Source organism: Hypomesus nipponensis, chromosome 9 (genome assembly GCF_054491055.1).
Source record: "Hypomesus nipponensis isolate SF chromosome 9, ASM5449105v1, whole genome shotgun sequence".
Classification (NCBI taxonomy): Eukaryota; Metazoa; Chordata; class Actinopteri; order Osmeriformes; family Osmeridae; genus Hypomesus; species Hypomesus nipponensis.
Window position 1 is genome coordinate 2082501 of NC_140369.1, and position 23854 is coordinate 2106354.

General features: G+C 46.9%; 2 protein-coding genes across 12 annotated transcripts in view; both read right to left on the reverse strand.

The window, feature by feature from the left end:
* The window catches only part of mtss1 (MTSS I-BAR domain containing 1), a 21783-nt gene extending 15143 nt beyond the window's left edge, over nucleotides 1–6640 (reverse strand). For 2 of the 9 annotated variants that reach the window (XM_084704570.1, XM_084704568.1), the window contains exons 1-4: nucleotides 5885–6640; nucleotides 5085–5155; nucleotides 620–681; nucleotides 176–249 (exon numbers count right to left, since the gene is read on the reverse strand). In XM_084704570.1, coding sequence (XP_084560696.1) covers nucleotides 176–249; nucleotides 620–681; nucleotides 5085–5155; nucleotides 5885–5933 — 256 coding nt within the window. In that variant the 5' untranslated portion in view covers nucleotides 5934–6640. Of the gene's footprint in view, nucleotides 1–175; nucleotides 250–619; nucleotides 682–3438; nucleotides 3986–5084; nucleotides 5156–5737; nucleotides 5796–5884 lie in introns of those variants that run through there. The other 7 variants (XM_084704567.1, XM_084704565.1, XM_084704572.1 and 4 more) reach the window with 7 other exon arrangements.
* Nucleotides 6641–10566: 3926 nt separating this feature from the next.
* On the reverse strand, nucleotides 10567–19674 carry osgn1 (oxidative stress induced growth inhibitor 1). 3 transcript variants are annotated; one of them, XR_014766741.1, is made up of 8 exons: nucleotides 19441–19674; nucleotides 16912–16985; nucleotides 14897–15033; nucleotides 14527–14718; nucleotides 13577–13668; nucleotides 12513–13353; nucleotides 11270–11353; nucleotides 10567–11028 (listed from the first exon to the last, which is right to left on the reverse strand). XR_014766741.1 is itself a non-coding variant. In XM_084706369.1 (7 exons), the coding sequence occupies exons 2-7, from the start codon at nucleotides 16967–16969 to the stop codon at nucleotides 11321–11323; spliced, it is 1353 nt and encodes a 450-aa protein (XP_084562495.1). In that variant the 5' UTR covers nucleotides 16970–16985; nucleotides 19441–19674; the 3' UTR covers nucleotides 10567–11320. The 3 variants fall into 3 exon arrangements, 2 of the variants coding, with proteins under 2 accessions (XP_084562495.1, XP_084562494.1); XM_084706369.1 differs by having other exon boundaries at nucleotides 10567–11353; XM_084706368.1 differs by having other exon boundaries at nucleotides 10567–13353.
* Between the last annotated feature and the right edge of the window lie 4180 nt (nucleotides 19675–23854).

A 23854-nucleotide genomic window follows, 5' to 3' on the forward strand; every position in this document is an offset into this window, starting at 1 on the left:
GACAGCGTCTACCATTAGCCTGAAAGGCCAGACGAAGAGCCAGCTGTTACCATAGCAACCAGGTGAGAGGCTCTAGAATGTGCTGTAGACACAGGCATCAAAAGGAGAAAGTTTTAGAGGTTAGAGGATAGAATGCAGAGTCAGGGTCGGGGGTCATAGGTCACGGTGTGTTAACCTCTGGTTCCAGTGGCCATGTCTGCCACCTTCTGGAAGGCATCCAGGAACGAGCCAGTCACCAGGATGGTCGCCCTGGCAACACAGACAACCACACACATCCCATAAAAAACATGTGTTGGATGTGAAATGGCCACACACACAATAATGTAACTGTAACACTGACCATATCTGCAAAACTTAACAATGTAAAACAAATCTAGGCACTAACCACTGAAATGTACTGTGACTGGACTGTGTGTACTGTGTACAGTGTGTGTAGTGTCTACCGTCTAAATCCAATGTGTTTATACTGTTTATGTAGTGTGTAGTGTATAGTATCTGGTGTATAATGTGTAGTGTACAGTGTGTGGTATATAGTGCTTAGTGTGTGGTGTATAGTGTGTAGTGTACAGTGTGTGGTATATAGTGCTTAGTGTGTGGTGTGTAATGAGGCAGCTCTTACCTTAACTGAGATTGCAGCTTTGCTCCTTTGGTGACAAAGTCCTCCCATGCTGGGTAACTCGCCTGCAGACAGAGAGAGAGAGAGAGAGAGAGAGAGAGAGAGAGAGAGAGAGAGAGAGAGAGAGAGAGAGAGACAGAGACAGAGAGACAGAGAGAGTGAGACAGTGAGAGATAGAGAGAGACAGAGAGGATGAGACAGAGAGAGTGAGACAGTGAGAGATAGAGAGAGACAGAGAGTTGAGACAGAGAGAGTGAGACGGGGAGTGAGACAGAGAGTGAGACAGAGAGTGAGACAGAGAGGGTGAGACAGAGAGGGTGAGACAGAGAGGGTGAGACAGAGAGGGTGAGACAGAGAGGGTGAGACAGAGAGAGTGAGACAGAGAGAGTGAGACCGAGAGAGATAGAGAGACAGAGAGGGTGAGACAGAGAGTGAGACAGAGAGAGATAGAGAGAGACAGAGAGGGTGAGACAGAGAGTGAGACAGAGAGAGATAGAGAGAGACAGAGAGGGTGAGACATAGAGAGTGAGACGGTGAGAGTGAGACAGAGAGAGTGAGACGGTGAGAGATAGAGAGAGACAGAGAGGGTGAGACAGAGGGAGTGAGACAGAGGGAGTGAGACAGAGGGAGTGAGACAGAGAGAGATAGAGAAACAGAGGGTGAGACAGAGAGAGGGTGTGAGAGAGAGATAGAGAAACAGAGGGTGAGACAGAGAGGGTGAGAGAGGGTGAGAGTGTAGTTTGGCTGTCAATTGAAAGTTTCTCTCCTCTCCCAGTCTACCTGCATCACATCAAACAGCTGTAGTGAAGCTACCTAGGGACACTTCTACATCTGCTGCTGTTTAAACGCTGGGCCAAAACCTCACCAGGCAACAGTAGACAGAGGCTTCATGCATGTGTGTATTCATGTACAAATGAGTGTGTGTGTTCACATACAGATGTGTGACTGTTTTCATGTGAAGATATGTGAGTGTGTGCGTGCGTGTTCAGGTGCACGTGTGTGTGTGTGAGCAGATTTACGAGGAAACAGATTACATAATGCAGGTAACCTGTTTCCTGGTGTGAGTCATAGCAGGGTGAGGCTAGGACAGATGTACCAGCTCAGTGACTAATGGTTTAACCTGACTCAGTTCCTCTGAGTTATGCTGGTCGGATTCCTGTAAACTAGTTCCCCTGGGTTACTCTAGCTTATTTACCCTGGGTTACTCTAAACTAGTTGCCCCTGGTCACTCTATGCTAGTTGCCCCTGGTCACTCTATGCTAGTTGCCCTGGTCACTCTATGCTAGTTGCCCTGGTCACTCTATGCTAGTTGCCCCTGGTCACTCTATGCTAGTTGCCCCTTGTCACTCTAGTTGCCCTGGTCACTATGCTAGTTGCCCCTGGTCACTCTATGCTAGTTGCCCCTGGTCACTCTATGCTAGTTGCCCTGGTCACTATGCTAGTTGCCCCTGGTCACTCTATGCTAGTTGCCCCTGGTCACTATGCTAGTTGCCCTGGTCACTCTATGCTAGTTGCCCCTGGTCACTCTATGCTAGTTGCCCTGGTCACTATGCTAGTTGCCCCTGGTCACTCTATGCTAGTTGCCCCTGGTCACTCTATGCTAGTTGCCCCTGGTTACTCTATGCTAGTTGCCCCTGGTCACTCTATGCTAGTTGCCCCTGGTTACTCTATGCTAGTTGCCCTGGGGGACTTCCATCTAATTGCTATGCGTTACTCACTCCCCAGCACCTATAGACCCAAGTAGAGGGACAGAAGTCATCTCGTCAGGAGCTAGGTCCTGCTAGGTATCCTCTCCCTCCTTCTCCTTTCCCTCCTCCTCTCCCCCCCTTCTCTACCCTCCCCTCGTTCTCTACCCTCCCCCTCCTTCTCCTCCCCTCCTTCTCCTCTCCCACCTTCTCGCCTTCTCCTCTCCCTCCTTCTCTCCCCTCCTTCTCCTCTTCCACTTTCTCGCCTTCTCCTCTCCCTCCTCCTCCTCTCCCCTCCTCTTCTCTCCCTCCTTCTCCTCTCCCCTCCTCTTCTCTTCTCCTCTCCCCTCCTTCTCCTCCTCCTCCTCTCCCCTCCTTCTCCTCTCCCACCTTCCCTCCTTCTCCTCTCCCTCCTTCTCCTCCTCTCCCTCTCCTCTCCTTCTCCTCCCCTTCTCCTCTCTTCATCCTTCCCCTCTCCTCCTTCCTGACAGTCCTCCTACCATGGTAGAAGTCCTCCCCAGCTGTTGTTGCTTTGGGCCAGGGAGCAGCTGCCATATGCAACACACACGTGCCCTAATACTCTGCAGTGAGTAGAAAAGGGCTGCCACAAAAAAGTAGCTGCTCACTGCTACATACCTGGGAGGCTAGAGTTGGCAGGCCTCCCCAACTGTCGCTCTGTTTGCCTGCCTGTCGCTCTGCTTGCCTGCCTGTCGCCCTGCTTGCCTGCCTGTCGCCCTGCTTGCCTGCCTGTCGCCCTGCTTGCCTGCCTGTCGCCCTGCTTGCCTGCCTGACGCTCTGCTTGCCGCTCTGCTTGCCTGCCTGCCTCTCTGCTTGCCTGCCTGCCTCTCTGCTTGCCTGCCTGCCTCTCTGCTTGCCTGCCTGCCTCTCTGCTTGCCTGCCTGCCTCTCTGCTTGCCTGCCTGCCTGCCTGCCTCTCTGCTTGCCTGCCTGCCTGCCTGCCTGCCTGCCTCTCTGCTTGCCTGCCTGCCTCTCTGCTTGCCTACCTGCCTCTCTGCTTGCCTGCCTGTCGCTCTGCTTGCCTGCCGCTCTGTTTGCCTGCCTGTCGCTCTGCTTGCCAGCCTGTCGCTCTGCTTGCCTGCCTGCCTGTCATGTTTTGAGCTGCTGGACGTTGCACTACCTTGATGAATAATTAAGACAGTGGAGAGAGGAGAAGCCACTTCTGTTCAGATCCAGTGTGGAGGCAGCCAGGTGAGGCCAGAGCAGACGTGGGGTGGTGACGGGTAGGCTTAGGCTGGGCTTGGTTCTGAGGGGTAAGGCTTGGGTGGGTAATGGTTATTGGGCTAAGGTTTGGACCGAGGTAGGGCGGACGCTGGGGTTGGCGCTGGCGTTAGGGTTAGGTCTGGTTTAGGGATAGCACTGGTGCTGGGGTTGGTTTTGGGGTTAGGGTAGGGATAGCACTGGTGCTGGGGTTGGTTCTGGGGTTAGGGTAGGGATAGCACTGGTGCTGGGGTTTGTTCTGGGGTTAGGGTTAGGGCTGGGGTAGGGATAGCACTGGTGCTGGGGTTGGTTCTGAGGTTAGGGCTGGGGTAGGGCTAGCTCTGGTGCTGGGGTTGGTTCTGGGGTTAGGGCTCGGGAAGGGATAGCTCTGGTGCTAGGGTTGGTTCTGGGGTTAGGGCTGGGGTAGGGATAGCTATGGTGCTGGGTTTGGGGGTGAACAGCATGACCTAAACCAATGGATGAAGAGAACAGTGAGATTCCACCTGCACACTTGTGGTTTAACAGAAGGACAAAACACAGGTGAGAGACTGACAGGTGTGCAAGGTGGGAAGGAGTAAGCGGAGAAAAAAAAGTTTCATAGTTTTGCTGTCCCACCAGTAGACTGTTCCTAGGCCCAGATACAGTAGACAAGTCCCTATGCAAACATGTTCAGGCGTCTGACAAATTAATATACAACTATTTCATTATCTCTTTAGGGTTAGGTCCCCCACCCCCACTCCGCTCTCTCCCCCCCCCACTCTGTCTGTCTCTCTCTCTCTCTGTGTCTCTCTCTGTGTCTCTCTCTGTGTCTCTCTCTCCTCCTCCTCTGCTCCCTCCCCCCCCCTCTCTCTCTCTCTCTCTCTGTGTCTCTCTCTGTGTCTCTCTCTGTGTCTCTCTCTGTGTCTCTCTCTGTGTCTCTCTCTCCTCCTCCTCTGCTCCCTCCCCCCCCCCTCTCTCTCTCTCTCTCTCTCTCTCTCTCTCTCTCCCCTCCTCCTCCTCCTCCTCCTCCTCCTCCTCCTCTGCTCCCCTACCCCCCTCCCTCTCTCTCTCTCTCTCTCTCTCTCTCTCTCTCTCTCTCTCTCTCTCTCTCTCTCTCTCTCTCTCTCTCTCTCTCTCTCTCTCTCTCTCTCTCTCTCTCTCTCTCTCTCTCTCTCTCTCTCTCTCTCTCTCCTCCTCCTCCTCCTCCTCCTCCTCCTCCTCCTCCTCCTCCTCCTCCTCCTCCTCCTCCTCCTCCTCGTTCCCCTACCCCCCCCCCCCTCTCTCTCTCTCTCTCTCTCTCTCTCTCTCTCTCTCTCTCTCTCTCTCTCTCTCTCTCTCTCTCTCTCTCTCTCTCTCTCTCTCCTCCTCCTCCTCCCCCTCCCCCTACCCCCCCCCCCCCTCTCTCTCTCTCTCTCTCTCTCTCTCTAGCATGTGGTGCAAAAGCGTGTACACACTAGCGGGCAGGGTGGGGTGAGGAGTCTGGTGGAATGTGTTGAGGTCGGCAGGAGGAGGAGGAGGGGGGAGGGGGGGGTGCAGGGAAAGGCATTCCCAATATAGCCAAGCCAAGAATCAATAAGAGTTCACGACCTCTGGGACACAAGGCTGAACGCTGCACACGACCTCCAGAAACAGATGCCAGTCAGCCAGATCAATGCCTGCTGAAAAATAAGGTTCCTGATTGGTCTGAAAACACACGCTAGCCTTGTTCTTATGAATACAGTTCATATTTATCTTTCACTTCCTCTGTCCGTCTCCCTGTACATACATTGATAGTTCACGCGTGTGTGTGTTTGTTAGGGCAAGATTCAATACCAAACTGATCAGAAAAGAAAAAACACCTCAACTGTCTGACTTTAATCCATTAACTCATTGAATGATAGGTTTTGAAGTTATTTATAACAAACCATCCATGGTAAAAAATAACCTTCACCATCTAACATCCTAAATATTCTGTCACTCTTATTTGGGCAGAAACACGAGCTGGTGCCCGTCCACACTATGACTCTGAGAAGCTACCCTGATAATATACAATAATTATATTTGGGAGAAAATGTGTAAGGGAGCTAACCGTTTACTATTACAGTATGTTATTGAACTATTACAGTATGGTATCGAACTAACAGTCTTGCCGGTATTTAAAGGTTTGATTCTCAGGGTAAAGAAGTGTAAACCTTTTGAGCAGTTCCTGCCCGCTGAGACGGGGAGCACTGACATGCTAGCCGGCGGTGGTGGTTACTCACTTCCATGACATTCAGGTACACAAGTCGTCAGCCGAACAACCATGTTTTTCATTAAAGTCAAAATATTCCGCACATCTGTCCAAGTTCCAGCGTGTCGGTTTAGAGTCACACTGCTGTGTAGTACTGACCGAGACGGCTCAAGCTTACCTTCATGTCGTTCATGATGAGCTGGAAAAGCCCTCCTAAAGCGCTGCATTCCTTTTCGATCCCCGCATCCATTTTTCCAAAGCACACAACTAACCTCTGTAGATATCTAACTATAACCCTCGTAAAGAAATAATGAAAATGCTTTTTTTATTTATCCAAAAGCAAAGTGAAGCGTGTTTAAACCCAACGTCCAGAATGGCGAAATACGGCGAGTTCAGAGGAAAACAGGGTTCCCGGGAGGAAACTCGGTAACTACGTGGAATAGTCCTGTAACAACACCAAGCCAGGTCTGGACGTCAAGGCTGGCCGTAGCTAAGCTAACGTTAGCTAATACTAGCCAGCCAACATGATAGACCTCCAACCAACGATATCATGGCTGAATGTAGAGTTGGAAATACACCACATTCACTTGATTTTAATCAGCATATGCGTCCCAAGCAAATGTGTACTCGACCCCAGCAAGGTGGCTAACAACCGAGCTAGCTTGCTATTCGTTTGCTACCTAGCCTGGTACTGTAGTGACTACTGTCTAAAACACTCGCTTGAGTTAAAAGAGCTGAATACGAAAGAACGGCCGCCGTGTGAATTCAGCTGACATTTACGTTAGCTAGAACAAGTCAAGTTAAGGTTTGCTAGTTCACTGAAATACTCCTTTCTAACCTAGGCTATCGTGTGCCGTGGTGCTTTAAAAAATACTTCACTCAAGCCGAATCCTTCGAGTACCGTCAAGATAGCGCCAGTAAGGATTTGGGAATTTTCAAAATAAAAGTAGGAAACTGACGACCACACAACAGTATCACAAAAGTTTCACCGGCACAAAATAGAACTATACAACTATATAACTATTCTGCAAGGTCCCCTCTCCGAATCCGGTCTCACTCATCAGAAAAAAATATGCGCATAGGTGTTGGATTCAAATCAAGTTTGGCAATCAATTTTGCCCTTTGTAGTGTATGTTACAGGAGGGCGCCGCCAGGAATTTTGGTCCCCATTAAAAAAAACAACAACAATCACTTCTATTAGTTTTTCTAATTGTGGGGGCCCCTGTCAGTCAGGGGCCCTTGAAATTGTCCTAACTTTTCCCCCTTATATGGCGCCCCTGTGTTACAGAGGGATTCACAGATTCCCTTCATCACAACTAACCTAAACCCTCAAGGAACAGGAAAAACTCACAGGAAAATTCAGAGAAAACCTTGGAATGAGCAATTCAGTGAGGGTGCAGAATACAATAGGCTAATGTTTAAAAAATTTGTTGTAAAAGAAAACATTTGCACTGAATGAATGGTGAATTGTAACACAGAGCTCCAGTGGAGTTTTGCTTCAGATGTGAAAATGTTGTTGATGCCAATTGTCTGCGGAATTATAGAGAAGTAAATTTTGTTGTTCACATTCATAGTTGAGATGATGCTCTGACGATGTTGCACTGTTAAAATACAAATCGTTCATGGGTACCTACCCTGCCACTGAAGAAATTTAAAAAATATATGTATATACCGTTTATATAATGAAACATGTAGGCAACTTGATTTTTAATTGTTTCAACATTTTCCAAACTTTTTTTCCAAGCTTTGTTTTTCAAACTTGTTTTTTTCTGGTAGACTAGCTTAAGTTTGTTGTGCGTTGTAGCCAGGAAAAGAAGGCTCGCAAATTCGCAAGTAGCCTACAATAAATAATATTGATCATGCCATCAAATACAGATGAAAACTAAAGTAACAAGCCTGGTCTGAAAATGTAAGAAATGGAAATTACAGATATTTGTGTAAAACATGTAGGCCTGTAGGCTTGAGTAAAAGTGCAATGTTTTTTATGTAGCCTACTCTGTGTATCTTGTAAACTCAAATGTCTTTGACATTGTTGAAATTGCTAAAAAAAAAAATATTTTTTTTTTTATACTCCTTAAAGTGGTCATTAATTGCAAAACCGAATTTACCTTGTCACAGATAACGACAGTTCAGAGGGTAAAATGGACATACAGTGAACCCCAAAGTCCATTGACACCTCTTTCCTATGCAAATCTCCCAATTTAAAAATGTAGCTGTAACACGATAGGTTTTGAAAAAGCCACCTAAGTTGACGGCAGTTCGGTGGCTCCGACTGTTTTTGGCCCAAAATCTGCTGCGCGCTGCTCTGTGTACTTCCACGGAATTACAAAGAACGTTTTTCAAGGATATTGAAAATGGACTACGGTGGTAAATGCAGTGTTCCAACCTGTAAAGGGAAAGCTGACACTTTTCAGAGTCTTCCCAAGGAACCAAACCCTCGACGGGCTGTGATGTTTGTCTATGAGAAGATCCCTGTGCAGTTCGACTCTCAATTACACATTTGCTCGAACCAGTGAGTGCTGTTGGCTCTTTTCTCCACAACTTCACTCGTTGTAAACCAACCAATCAGTGTGCAGCTCATCTATATATTCATGAGCATACCATAAAAGGAGAAAACCTAGCGTTTTTTTTCTTCCAGGGAACACTTCACAGGAAGCATCAGGGGGCATAGAACAGCACCCGGGCCATTTTCAGCCCAACCAGTGTTTCATACCCTATTCGGAGACCTTAAGGAACAGTGTGAAATAACCCAAAAACCCTAGTCAATGACACCTTTAACTAAATGTCTGAACCCTTATTTTGAAGGGTTCAGAGCGCCATTTGAGCTTATTTGCGCTGACTTCACGCTTTCCTCATATTCCAATAGGATTTCAACCTGGTCACATCTATACACATACATTGAACCCTAAATTAATGGGAATCCACGTAGCCAGAGAAAGTTGCTAAGCCTAGCTTACTAGCTTGTTGCCCCACTCCAGAAAATCCTAATTCTCTCTTACCCAATACTGCCCTCGGGTGGAGCAACAACGATCCCAGGACGTTTCGTGATTCTGGTGGTCAATGAACAAATTTGCCCTTCAAACATAATTTTCTCTTCGGAAATCTTACAGTAGAATGCGAATTATACAATGACAATCGGGGGGTCAACTTCTTCTCCAGGCCGTGTATCGACCCCCCGATCATTTACACATGCTTGTCTTATAGTCTAAGGACATTTTAATTAGTCCATTAACAGAGCAAAGTGGAACACTTTAAATAAGATTGTTTGTATTTGTGAAGTGTATGCGTACAGTAGCATAACATGAAAGCTGCAGTGTGGGACCTTTGTTTAAACTGGAAAACCGAATGAGATGTGGATGCATAATGTTGTGATATTGAGTACATAGTAATGCCGAAAGCTACCAGTATACCTGTTTTATGCCTAACTTTCTTTTCTTTCAGTGCCAGCTGATCAGGAGTGTAACCAGCCCCCACAGGTGTGTAACCAACCCCTACAGGTGTGTAACCAGACCTACAGGTGTGTAACCAGACCTACAGGTGTGTAACCAGCCCCTACAGGTGTGTAACCAGCCCCTACAGGTGTGTAAACAGACCTACAGGTGTGTAACCAGCCCCTACAGGTGTGTAACCAGACCTACAGGTGTGTAACCAGCCCCTACAGGTGTGTAACCAGACCTACAGGTGTGTAACCAGCCCCTACAGGTGTGTAACCAGCCCCTACAGGTGTGTAACCAGCCCCTACAGGTGTGTAACCAGGTCCTACAGGTGTGTAACCAGACCTACAGGTGTGTAACCAGGTCCTACAGTTGTGTAACCATGGTCCTACAGGTGTGTAACCAGACTTACAGGTGTGTAACCAGGTCATACAGGTGTGTAACCATGGTCCTACAGGTGTGTAACCAGACCTACAGGTGTGTAACCAGGTCATACAGGTGTGTAACCATGGTCCTACAGGTGTGTAACCAGACCTACAGGTGTGTAACCAGGTCATACAGGTGTGTAACCAGGTCATACAGGTGTGTAACCATGGTCCTACAGGTGTGTAACCAGGTCATACAGGTGTGTAACCATGGTCATACAGGTGTGTAACCAGGTCATACAGGTGTGTAACCAGGTCATACAGGTGTGTAACCATGGTCATACAGGTGTGTAACCAGGTCATACAGGTGTGTAACCAGGTCATACAGGTGTGTAACCAGGTCATACAGGTGTGTAACCAGACCTACAGGTGTGTAACCATGGTCCTACAGTTGTGTAACCAGGTCCTACAGGTGTGTAACCATGGTCATACAGTTGTGTAACCAGGTCCTACAGGTGTGTAACCAGGTCATACAGGTGTGTAACCAGGTCATACAGGTGTGTAACCAGGTCATACAGGTGTGTAACCAGGTCATACAGGTGTGTAACCATGGTCCTACTGTTCTTTCACTTCAGTGTAAGGACTTCAGTGTGAGGACATCAAAACATCCTTGCATGCAATACTGAAATGTTAAAAAGATACCCTGGAATACAAGACATTTGGATTTGTGGTTGTGTAGTCCAACACACCATGCAAGGTCAGTTCTGTCCTGAGTTTGTATTTTAATAGACAGGAAGTAAACAATAGGCTTCCTGTCAAACACAGGAAATAGGCTAGAGACCGGAAGTACACACTATTAGTCTATTGTCAGTCTGTGCACTAACCAGTAGGGTTAATGCAGGCACATGTGCAGTAGGGAAGGAAAATAGCTAACCTGCTGTTCTCCATTATTAAACCCCATCCATTTCCTTGCTATGTGTTTGACGCCATCTAGTGGTGAGGAAAGCAAATGACACACTGAAACCTGAGAAGCAGCAGTCTATCAATAAACCAGACAGCTGTGTTGAAAACAGTGTATTTATTTGGAGCCACTGGAAACCATTGTAGTGCATGTAGAAACAAAAAAAACAGTCATGAAGGTCATAACATTAGACAGAACCAGCTAGCAGCAGCTGATCTCAGAGTCAGGGGAAGGAGAGAGTAACGATGTACTTCTGATCCTCAATCTTCTACATTTACATTTACTCTTATCCAGAGCAACTTACAGTAAGACTTACAGGGACATTCTCCCCCCCCCCCCCCAGGCAAGTAGGGTGAAGTGCCTTGCCCTTGTCATCTGGCACGGCCGGTTCTCCTGTTCTGCAGGGTTCCCACAGTGGTTCTACCCCGCATTTACATTTCAGTTTTCTGCATCCATCTCGTCCACCACCAACCCCAACCTCTCGTAGGGTAGAACCCACACTGTCCCCCAAGGAAGTGTGTTTACAGGTCAGATATCAGTTACTGTTGGCTGAATACAGTTCCTGTCAGAAGTTTGGAAACATTTAGGCTTATCTTTTTTTTGTGAGACACACAAAAAATGTGAGACCTGGTATTCAATTATTTTGTAATGTGAGAATTAACTCAATCACTGTCTGTACAGCAGTTAACATACATGTATATTATGAGTTAGCATGTTCTCCAAATATTGCCTTGGGTGACAGTTTGGCGAAAATTACACTTTTACAATATCTGTACATTTTGGTCCAAGTACCGTTAAATTACCTAGTTTGTTGCATGTAAACAATATCATCAGTCCATCAATCCACGTGTCTCTCAAAGACGGTGTTTCCAAACTTTTGACAGGCACTGTAGGTATGACACAAAGTATGAAACAGTGATTAGCGATGACAGTGATGGTTAGTAGACGGCGTCCCGGAGGCTGGAATGCATTAAGGCACAGGGAAGAAGGAGCACCGCTGCAGAAGCACTGCTGACCAACACACACACACACACACACACACACACTACTGACCACACACACTGCTGACAAACACACACTGACCAACACACACTGCTGACCACACACACACTGACCAACACACACACTGCTGACCAACACACACAACGAAGGCACAAGCAGGAAACACAACCATGAGTTTTAACAAATTCAAATGTCTTTTTTAAATTGAGCCTGAACATTATATTGTAATATCCTGTTTTATGCTGCTTTACTATAAATAATACAATTAAATTGTTTCATTTGTCCTGTACATATCAAATATATATATAAAACAGTTTTGATGAGCAAACATGTTTCCAAGCGCAGACATTCAAGTAACAGGAATGAAGGAGCTCTCGTCTAGAGACAGATTCAGGCGGTGGAGATATTCCATTGCTGCCATATTTATGATTACTTTTCATCAAGTTTAAATATTATGAACTAGCAAATGTATGTACATTTATATCCCATAGAAAACATACAGGTCAACAACCCCGCCCCCTCCTTTGGACTACCACTATGTTGAACATATGGCAACTGTAGTGATGGATTTCCACATGAATAATACAACCCTGACCCTAATGCAGACCCAGCAAACGGAGAGACCAGGAGGGAACCTGGGACACAGACTCCTCCACAGTGGTGGTGCTCTGCCGGAGTTAGAAGAGTCAATATTTAAGCAGGTCATCCCAGTCATGGCGTCCTGTGCTGGTCACCTGACCTGTCGAAACAGCAGCTGCCTAGCAACAAAATAGACAGCCTAGGACTCTGGCTAGTGCAAGGGGCAGGGTTACGGTTAGCGGCCCAGTCCAGTGTCTATGAGCTCAGCATGCAGGCGGACTCTGTCAGTGTCTCCACCCCCCTGTCCAAGGCCACGCCCCCCTCCCCAACCTGCTGTCTCTTTGCCAAGTCGCTAGCAATGGCCAGCGCCCCTCCCTTCAGGAAGCGGACAAAGTTCTCCCCTACGAGCGGCCCCAGGGCGTACAGGCCGCTCTCCGTCACACTCTCGTACGTGTAGGGGTTCACCTCCAGGGGGTTCCGCCGGCACGTGATTGGCTCCTCAGGGTTCAGCCCCAAGGACTGTCCGTTCTCCGGAAGGAACGACAGGTTGGGGTGGGCGCCAATCAACACCAGCGCCATGGAGACCTTCAGGACTGTACGTCGGCCCCCCTCCCCCTCCAGCTCGCACTTCCTGTCTGGGCGAAAGGCCAGGACCCGGTGCTTGGGGAAACTCAGGTAGCCGGAGTAGGAGGGGCCAGGGGAGTCAGGTGGGCTGGCAGGGGGGAGGGGCTGTCCTGGGTCTGGGCCGGGCTGGTGCTGCTGCTGGCTCATCATCTGGTGGACCTTGTGGTATTCTGGGTACAGCAGGCGAGGCAGCTGGTTGAAGATGAGGTTGGGGTCGGCGACGGAGCGCCTGAAAGCGTGGTACACCGGCGTGTTGAGGTGGTGAGCCGCCAGCACTGCATCCGCCGCCGTCAGCCCCGCCCCCACCACCAGCACGGGCTCGGACGCCTGGTTGAGCTCGCCGCGGGCGATGGCGGCCTCCAGCTCCCAGAAGCTATGGCACACGAACGGGAGCCCCTCCCCTTCCACGCCCAGGCGGGCCGGGATGTCGTGGGTCCCCGTGGCGAGGACCACGTTGCGAGCCAGGACGGTGAAGGGCACCTGGGCGTGGCGTCCCCCCTCCAGCTCCTCCCCCGCGCCGCGCTGCAGCCCCTGCACCCTCCAGAGGGCGGAGCCAGGCTGGCGCTCCAGGGAGGTGACGGTGGTGCTGCAGGCGAAGCTGCTCTCTAGACCCATCTGCCTGACGTAGTGCTGGTAGTAGGAGGCGATCTCCGCGGGGGTGGCGCGGTCGTTACGCACGTTCCTGCAACGACACGACACAACCTGTCAGGCTTGCAATACACCGACACCAAATATCTACCGGGATATACACAGTGCAAACAGTGTGGGAGTATTTGAAAGTACTGTGGGACTGGTAAAGGTGCATTTGATTGGACTCACGTATGACGTTTGGTCTATTGGTTTGATTGCTACGGCTAAGAGTAGTATGGAAGTTGAAGTGGAGGGATTACGGGGTCGGGACCCACCTGCGCTTCTCTCTGACCCAGTCCTTCAGCTTCAAGCCAGGAAGCTCCATCCAGTTAGCCAGGCTGAGTGTCAGCATCGAGCCCTCCATGGCCTGCACACACACACACACACACACACACACACAATTACATACACACACTTGAATGGATCTACACACATGCACACCGTTCGAGAGAGGTTAGAGAGTGTGTGTGTGAGGGTTAGAGTGTGTGTGAGGGTTAGAGAGTGTGTGTGAGGGTTAGAGAGTGTGTGTGAGGGTTAGAGAGTGTGTGTGAGGGTTAGAGAGTGTGTGTGAGGGTTAGAGTGTGTGTGTGAGGGTTAGAGAGTGTGTGTGAGGGTTAGAGAGTGTGTGTGAGGGTTAGAGAGTGTGTGTGAGGGTTAGAGAGTGTGTGTGAGGGTTAGAGAGTGTGTGAGGGTTAGAGAGTGTGTGTGAGGGTTAGAGAGTGTGTGTGAGGGTTAGAGAGTGTGTGTGAGGGTTAGAGAGTGTGTTTGTGTGAGAATTAGAGTGCGTGTGTGAGGGTTGGTGAGTGTGTGTGAGGGTTAGAGTGTGTGTGTGAGGGTTAGAGTGTGTGTGTGTGAGGGTTAGAGTGTGTGTGTGTGAGGGTTAGAGTGTGTGTGTGTGTGTGTGAGGGTTAGAGTGTGTGTGTGTGTGTGTGTGAGGGTTAGAGTGTGTGTGTGTGTGTGTGAGGGTTAGAGTGTGTGTGTGTGTGTGTGTGTGAGGGTTAGAGTGTGTGTGTGTGTGTGTGTGTGTGTGTGAGGGTTAGAGTGTGTGTGTGTGTGTGTGTGTGTGAGGGTTAAAGTGTGTGTGTGTGTGTGTGTGTGTGTGTGTGTGTGTGTGTGTGTGTGTGTGTGAGGGTTAGAGTGTGTGTGTGTGTGTGTGTGTGTGAGGGTTAGAGTGTGTGTGTGTGTGTGAGGGCCAGCGAGCGTGTGTGTGGAGGCAGGGACCTACATGCCAGGCTCCCCCAGGGAGGCCCTTGCCCAGCACCAGGTGAGGCGTGGCCCGCTGGGGCTCGTAGCGCCACTGCAGAGGGGATGCATGATCCAGACCAAAGTCACTGTCTGGCAGCAGCAGAGAGTCAAACAACACCGCCATGGGATTGGACGAGCGGCCCTCCAGACCCTCACACAGGTACTCCAGGTCCTAGAGAGAGAGGAGTAGATGTAAGCAGGTTAGACATATAGAGTTAGATGGGTGAAGTTAGGGTAAGACAGGAGAGAGGGAGACGGGTGAGGTTCGGGTGAGACAGGTGAGGTGAGAGTGAGAAAGGTGACGTTTGGTGAGACAGGTGAGGTTCGGGTGAGACAGGTGAGGTTGTTACCTGTTCCAATAGAGAGAGATGGGGCTGCTCTCTCAGCTTGCCCTGCAGCATAGGGTTAGGATGTGTTGCCCCTGGTGACAGGTACGGGGTGTAACCTGACAACAGGTATGAAAGACAAATTCCAGAAGGCCCGTTGCCTAGGAGTCAGAGAGAGACACATTCAGAATGGTTTCGTGTCAAACCCAATGCCAAGTTTACCTATGCTTTACCTATGCCAACCCTTAGTTTTACCTAACACATGCATACCGCTCATTACATACAACCCTCCAAACACGTTCCACAACAAAAGCTACTGATAACATCCTAGTCAGATGGTCACATGTTTGTTAATGAGCAAAACATGCAAAGTCACAGTGAGGAAAGGAAACATTATTGTGCAACCCTGCCCAGAACAGTCAAGACACACTCTGGTAGAGAACACTACTACTACAGTACAATACTGTCCTTAAATCAACCGTCTACACCCTAATACATTGTTTTAAAAACAGAGGCCTGTTCCATAAAGCGAATTTTCCGAATAAGCCAGACTTATGTCAGTTAGGCGGACTCATTTGTAGTTCATTCGGTTCCATAAAGCTAGCTCAATGTAGTTTGAACTCAGTTACTATGGTAACTTATGCTTCGGAACTAGCCTGGTCCGGGTCAGGCTAACTGTCAGGCTTTGACCGTGTTCTTGCTTAACCAGACGTTCATGTAACACTCACCCAACGAGAAAACAATGATTTACCACGGACATTCTGATATTTTAATTCTCATCAGTTCAATATGTAGGCTACATTTATAGAAAATCAACTTAAATAGCCTACAACATTTAGCCTAATGCATTAAACAATGATAAAAAATGATTTGATACACAAAATAGCCATGTTAAACGTATGGCTTTACTGTATGGTACTTTGTGATTTCAAATGTTTAGGCATAGGCCTATCTAAATCGAAATGATCCGAGTATAATTATCATAGCGACATAATTGTTAACAGTAGCCTACAATTGCAAAACAAACCTAAATCTATAGGCTACATCTATCCTCCATTTTCCAGACACAACAACCATGTTAAACAGTTAGGCTGCTGGGTAATGTATTGATTAATAATAGGCTTTTTTTATTTAAAACAATGTCAAAAAAGTCAATTTAGATGTGTTTAGAGGGTGTCTGTTTTTTAATCAACAAAGTAAAGGTCTAAAAAAGGACCTTGACCTACCTATCGTTAATGTCAATCATGTCGTGTCATCGGGGGGGAATATAGGTTCCCACTTTGGGGGGGGCTAAGCCCCTAGATAACCTATTATTTTTCCTGTGACCCAGCAATAGTAAGAGGGTCAGGGGGCATGTTCCCCCAGAAGACATTTTGGAAGATATCCTTTTAAATAGTGTCCTGTAGTGGGTTTTAGGAAGAGAAAGTAATACATTTAGATTTAAAAAGTCATGTTATCACCCCTCTCCTCTTTTTTTCTTTTTTATAATTTTTTGGGGGGGCTAATGAAACTTTTGGTGGGGCTCCAGCCCCCCCAGAATAGGGCTAGATACCCACATGTGTGTCATTTTATTCTGATGAAGCGGTGGATGAGGGAGCTGTCATAGTACACAGCTTAAAGGGAGCACCCCTTCTGGAAGAAGTCACTTGGCCGTGCGCATTGCTTTTTGCCGTGGTGGATCGGTATGATCCATGTTTTACCTTTTGGGGCTGTTTAAGAATAGGGTGCACGCGCAATTAGCTTGACTACTGAAATCTGACTTGAAATAGTAGGTGTGTGTGAGGTGAAATTGGCCTTTATGAAACCACTTTAGCCCCGCTTGACTAATAAAACTCATTCAAGTCTGGTTTGGGAGTTTACGTACAGCTTTTTTGAGCGGCCTTTATGGAACAGGCCTCAGACCCCTGGATCAGAATAACAGTGAAGGCCACATGATGTAACAGTTACTGTTGGCCTTGCTAGTTTATGTGTGGCATGTGTGTGTGTGGCGTGGGTGTGTGTGTGTGTGGCGTGCACAGGTGTCTCCAGCATGTTCTTACCGATGATGACCACAGGTAACACCCCAGGGGGAAGGCTGTCCCTCTCGTTCACATCCATGTTGGAGAACAGCTCTCTGGAAGACAACAAAGAATGGTTATCCATCAGCAACTCTGCTGGTCTCTCCTTCCCTCTTTCAGGACTGGTCTCTCTCTCTCTCTCCTTCCCTCTTTCAGCACTGGTGTCTCTCTCTCTCCTTCCCTCTTTCAGCACTGGTGTCTCTCTCTCTCTCTCTCTCTCCTTCCCCTCTCTGCTGGTGTTTGTCTTCCTCTGCTCTGCTGGTTCCTCTGCTGGTGTCTTTATACCCTCTCTGAGTAGTACTAGTGATCTACTCGGCTACTCTGAGCTAGTTCTGACCGCTCTGAGACCATATAAGCTCAATTCTGCGAAGGGGCCCTCTTACCTACCCCGTGAGCCATGTAAACCATTTGCCCCACTCCAGTGCTCCCAAAACAATCCTCCCATAAATCAATAGTCAATTGTCAATCCATTGCTTTCCATCTTCCATTAGTCCAGAGCTACGTTTGCTAGGGGGTTTGGTATGCATGTTGAGTAGTCAAGTTACCTCATAAAGCGCATATGAACTCATATTCACGCGTGGCACTATCTTTTTAGAGCGGCAATTTATAAACACTTTTGCCCGTTGGTGTGTATCAAAAGTAATAAATGGCTGTATTTCACTCTCACTTTTGTCAGGCACAAAGTCACAGAAAACAGGGCCCAGGAAGTCACGGTCAAGCAAGAGATACACTGTCCAGCTTGGCTCTCAAGACAGACAGACTGGAGACAGACGCACTGCAAGCTAACACGTCAACTTTATTGCCCTTTTAACATGCATTGTTCTGATCGGCTTGACAGTAAAACAAACATATGATTCAAAACTAAATGCATTGTTAATCTATGTTCACAACAAATTATATTGTTAATTTAATTTCACCAATAAATGTATTGTTTAAGTATTCATCATAGTGCAGTGGTGGTCTACAAGGTCATTTGCTATCAATGTTAATCATGTTAATCAATGGTTTCTTGCTTCTTCCAAATACACCAAATAGTGTAAAAAAAACTAAGTTTAAAAAAAGTTAAAGATACTTTGATTGTGATTCATATTTTGATTAACAGCAGACTTCCAATTTCAGTGTAGGATTGTGAGGAGACAAACTTTGCACAGATGCCAGTATAGTTATTTTTAGTCAAGGTCAAACATTTTAGACAACATAAATATGAGAAAAACAAATGTTTCGCTTTAGGGCATTTTTAATATAATTGATGCAGCTCTACTTTACTTTCATGTAGAGATTGGCATTTAAATTGGTGCATAAAAAGCACAAAGCACAAAAAAATATATATATATATTCTGGGGGAAAACCCCCAGACACCCGTTTAATTATTTACCCCCCCCCCCTCCTCTTCCCCCCCTCCCATGGGGGCCACTGTCAAGGTGTCCCTTATTTGATCACATAGGAGTTGGCAACCCGAGCTTACAGTAGAGTCTGGGCTTCTGCCAACTCTTATATAACCAATTCTGCACTGGTAACCATGACATGGCAGTTTGGAGTAAAGGCTGTGCTGCAGAGGACGGAGCAGTCTGTGTGTGTTAGCGTGTGATAGTGTGCGTGAGAGAGACAGGTAGAGACAGAGAGAGGAAGAGACAGAGACGGAGAGACAGCGAGAGAGGTAGAGACACAGAGAGAGACAGAGAGAGACAGAGAGAGAGAGAGAGAGAGAGAGAGAGAGACACTACACCGGTGCTTCACGGCGATATGATGTAAACTCCACATGACCACATTGCTACAGTTGCCTGTGACATAAGCGAACACCCAATACATAACGATCACAGTCTCTCACTGGACCTAAATACTCCGGATATATACGGTGTCCAGAATGAGCACCTCTCACGACTGCTCTCATTAGCAGATCCTGCGGGCTTGCTGCCAGTAGGCTTTTATTAGCAGAGAACCTATTGTGTAGCACGAGACGTTTGCACACAGCACTGTCAGTCACAGCCTCCCGGCTCCGCATTCAGAATCAATAGGCTACCTCCCCGAAAAGAAAGCGACAGCTAGCCTATACCGTACCGGTGTTGTTGGCTATACTGGACCGGTGTCGGCGGGGACCAATTGTACAAATACAACCACAAGCAGTTACTGGGCATCCAACCCCAGCTTCGTTGCCTCGTCTGGTCGGTCGGTGACACGCTAAAGCGAGCAGATAAGCGCCCGCGGCATCTGCTTGTCCGCCAGATTGTACACTAACAAGATTGCTTACAGATTAACCAGGTAGACCGTTTGTAGCCTAATTGTAACATGGGTTGTAGTAAATGAATAGTTAGCCAACTAACCTAATTTCTATTTTGGATTAGCGAAAAAAATCTTACATGTGTTCCCACTCAGACCCCCCCTGAACCCGGCATGTTACCCACCATTGCACTATACGTTCCTGATGTTGGCGGAAGCTTCAGTAAAACGGCCGACAACAGTAAGGAAAGGTGTCAAGAACACTGAAAATCGGTTATCTCGGCGGACACTTACCGGAAACCGAAACACCGTGTCAATTCCTCGACTGTACACTGTTCTGTCTCCTTGAAGCCGCCGCCTGGATCTCCACTGAAGCGTTTCTAGAAATGCAAGTTATTTATTCACGCTATGTTCATCTGACAAAAAGAGCATCAATCTCAAATTATTGCCCCTCAGGTATTAGGTGCCTGTTCGGCCGATGCCGCAATAACGTTGTAGTATGCCGGAGCTTGAGTATGAACGGTTTTATAATTCCTCTATGCGCTGACGGCACCGGCCAATCATGCTGAATGAATCGTGACGTTAGAGCCTGCAATTGGCTACCTCACGGGTGATGTAAGCCTCCGCGTTTCGATTTCCTCCGTAGGAAGCACTGAATGGTTCCAATTCGCCACAGGAATCTTTTCATCCAATCAGTGAAAACCGCGCTGTGAAAAAGGAGAAGTATTTTTTATTTTTTTATTTTGCAGCCATGAACTATGTAATACTGTAATTGAGATATTATTGTTCATTCATTGACCTTGGCCACATAAATATAATTAGAACTATCCACTTTTGATCCTTAATTTTCTATGGCACTTTAAAGTTCCCTTTGAATAAAGTGTTTGAATCAACTTGACTGAAACAGCAAAATTATACCCAACCCAAACGCACCAAAATGCAGTTTCCAAAACGTGTATCTGCCTGTATTGTTATAGCCTACAGTCCAATACACCGTCCATTACATTTATTATCTCAATTCTCACCCCGTGAGAGCGGTAAAGTTAACTCAGCGGTATAGGCTTATAGCCTCTGCAGACTCTGCTGTCAGTTGTAGCCAGGCTTCAGTGAACTTTGAACTAGTCGTCATTCCCATCCAGACATCATCATCAACAGGTGCTGCACCACACGCTCACCCCGCCGTGACTCAGCAGAACCATCCGTAAACCCTTCTGTATGTAAACTTGCTGCTTGTATCACCGAGTTAAATGTGGGTCTAACTCAGTAGGCTTTACCAGGGGCGATTCTAGGTTCAGACCTTTAGGGGTGCTCAGCCCCCAATGAGAATGTGACATGAATACAGTGCCTTGCAAAAGTGTTAAACCCCCTTGCTAATAAATCCCTAATTTCACTGTATAACAATTAATAAATTTATTTATAATTATGCAAAATATTGAATGAATGAAAAAACTAAGGATGTCCCTACCGGCATCAAATGATAATAAACAATAATTTGTAATTAGTTTTATTTATAATTATTATTTTTAGGGGTAATGAGATGAGAATCAGTCTTGCTTGAGCATCCCTAAAAATGGTCTAAAATTGCCACTGGGCTGTTCATACCACCGACCCGCGCCATTGAAGAGCTAGCGTTTAAGAAGGCCCAGCTGGTTGAAGTTATAGAGATGATCGTCGCAGCCGCTAGTCAGAGCACACATGTACGCAGCCCAGGACAGGGAAATGTGGCAGATGTTCTGCTGACAAGCAACACTCTTATACAGAACACATGTTACATTTAGCAGACGCTCTTATCCAAGGCGACTTACAGTAAGTACAGGGACATTCCCCCCGAGGCAAGTAGGGTGAAGTGGACCTAGGACACAATGTCATTTTTGCACTGCCGGGAATCGATCTGGCAACCTTCAGATTATTAGCCCGGTTCCCTAACCGCTCAGCCATCTGACTCCCATCATGTTGCTAATACACCTGCTGTTTATAAAGTTTGCTGCATATAAACCTGCTAAATATAGATCTGCTGTACATAGACTGTATTATAGGCCTGGACCTGCTACTGACGGCCCTTTCTACAGGCGACACAGGCAGCTGCCTATGGCGGCATGAAGAGGGAGGCGGCAATTTCCAGAGTGCACAAACAAGTTTCAAACATCATGCTTATGTAACAAGGTACAGAAGTCTGAATAAATAAGAGTTCATATTATGCCATGTCACTGTGATGTTGCTCCTTCACATAATGTCTGTTTTGTTCATAGCTGCTTCAGGGCTGCCTTTGTCCCAGAACACTAATGATCGTTCTTACTTATTGGTGCCTACATTGCAGTAAAACTTTGCATTCATCCGCTGAGTGTTGAGGGCGACTTAAACACCTCAGGCGATTGAGGAAGTTCGGCATGCGTCCCCCCATCCTGAAGTCCTTCTACAGCTGCACCATAGCTGCGTCCTGACTGGTTGCATCACTGCCTGGTTTGGAAACTGCACTGAGCTGAACCACAAAGCTCTTCATAGGGTGGTGCGGTCAGCACAGCGTATCACAGGAGGTGAACTTCCTTCCCTATAATACATCTACACCAGGCGGAGCCTGTCAAAGGCCAGGAAGATCATCGGCAACCCCAACCACCCCAACCAACCCAACCACAAACTGTTCACAGTGCTACCATCTGGCAAGCGGTACCGCAGCATTAGTTCCCAAACTAATCGACTACGAGACAGCTTCTATCTCCAAGCTATCAGGCTCCTGAACAGATAACCCTCCCACCACTTCCCCTTCTGAAACTGACCCCTATTACCCCCCCCCCCCCACCTCCTTCCTGCACATCATGACTTTACAGTCTGAGTACTGCACTGCCCAGCATAGACTCTGCACATTTGCATTTATTATAACCACCTTGCCACTGTTTCATTACATTGGTCAGTGAGTATTGTGTATAATATTGTTTTTATTATTATTGTCTTATCTTTTATCTTTTATTATTATTATTGTCTGTTACTTTCTGTTTGATTATTTAAAAACTGCAGTGTTGTAGGTTGCTCAGCAACACAAAGCTTTTCATTGTAATTGTATACTTGTGTATCCTGTACATATGAAAATAAACTTGAATTGAAAATTGAATTGAGGGGTGTTGCAGCAGCGTTCAGTCAAACACACGTCAGTCATGCATGTGAGTATCCGAACCCTGTCAAAAGGGGAGTCAGTGTGTTCCGGCTTCAGTGCTCAGCGGCAGGGTGTGCACTCAAGTTGAGAAATGATTGTTGTTAATGTGAGGCTTCCTGCGTTACAAGCCCATAAAAGCTTCTGAAGAGTTATAAGTACACAAAGCATTCCTGTCTTGCCCTTTGTAGTATGCACAAAGATTCAGACAAAGAGAGAGAGAGAGAGTTCAAACAGAAGAGTGCGTCACTGGCTCACAACTGGCCCAGACCTGTCCGGACTGGGAAGCCTGGTTGCCATGGGGACTAAGTAGCTGTACAAATAAGATTACATAACGTCGGCCATGTTGCCTAGACTGAAATAGCGATGATGTCAAACTCGACAGACCGGCTCACTGGCTTGATTCAGTGAGATAGTGTGACTCAACAGTTGGTATTTATCTGTCCATCTCTTCCTCTCTCTCTCTGTCGTCCTTTACCTCTCTCTCTCTCACTTTACCTCTCTCTCTCTCACTTTACCTCTCTCTCTCTCACTTTACCTTTCTCTCTCTCACTCTCTTAGAGTGTGCGGTGTGTGCGCGTATCTCTTCTTACAAAGCAGGCCCTACTGTGGTCGGCATGTAGAATCACAGCAGTTTAGGGTGTAGCCTACTAACCCGTCTTACTGCAAAAGCAGGTCTTTAGATTAGGACATGCTGACCTGTCTTACTGCCAAAGCAGCTGTTTAGGATAGACAGCTAGCTAGCGAGCTAAAGTTAGCTAAGGTCACTGGCTGGGCTTTAATCAGAATGTATTTGACAAACTGGAATAATACAGTACAATATGAATGCCATACAGAATAGGCCTACATGTCTTGAGTGGTAGGGATTGAAAAAAGGAAATTCTCCACCACAATCAAAATTCTCAAACAGGTACTAATGCTAAAAAGATGGTAAAAGTTGAAGTACTGATTACACTTTTTCACTTAAGTTAAAGTAAAGAAGTCGGCTCTGACATATACTTATATTACCTGTTGGACCTCACATCATATTAATACATGAATACAAAAAGACACTATAGACACGCAGCGCATTCGCCAGGAATCCTTTTTTAACACTGACAGTTATGAACATGTCCCTCGTATGTGGCCATGGTTGATCAGGAATATCACTTTTCACAGCTGACTCTCATCCACAACATACTCTTTTTAAACCTTTCAAAACTTTTTTTTACACAGTGAAAGGAGAGAGAACAGATTAGTGTAGAACAGAGTAGAATAAAGCAGAGTACTCTAGAGTGCAGTAGAGTCGTAATGAAGTATTTATCAATGATGCAAACTTTTTGAGTGATTTGTTTTTGCGAAAATACAACAAAAACTAAAATAAACTAGAAAAACAAAACTTTTTAATGTTGTGGTGTGTGGAAAGAGAAGTTTCCCCAAATGTTTCGAAAGGTTGAAAAAAATGAAGTTGTCATCAATGATGCCACCCTTTTTGGTAAAGCTTTGCATGAAAACTTTTTTTTTTTCAACCTTTCATAATGTTTTGAAAGGCGTTTTTTTTGTTACTTTTTTCCCCGACACAAA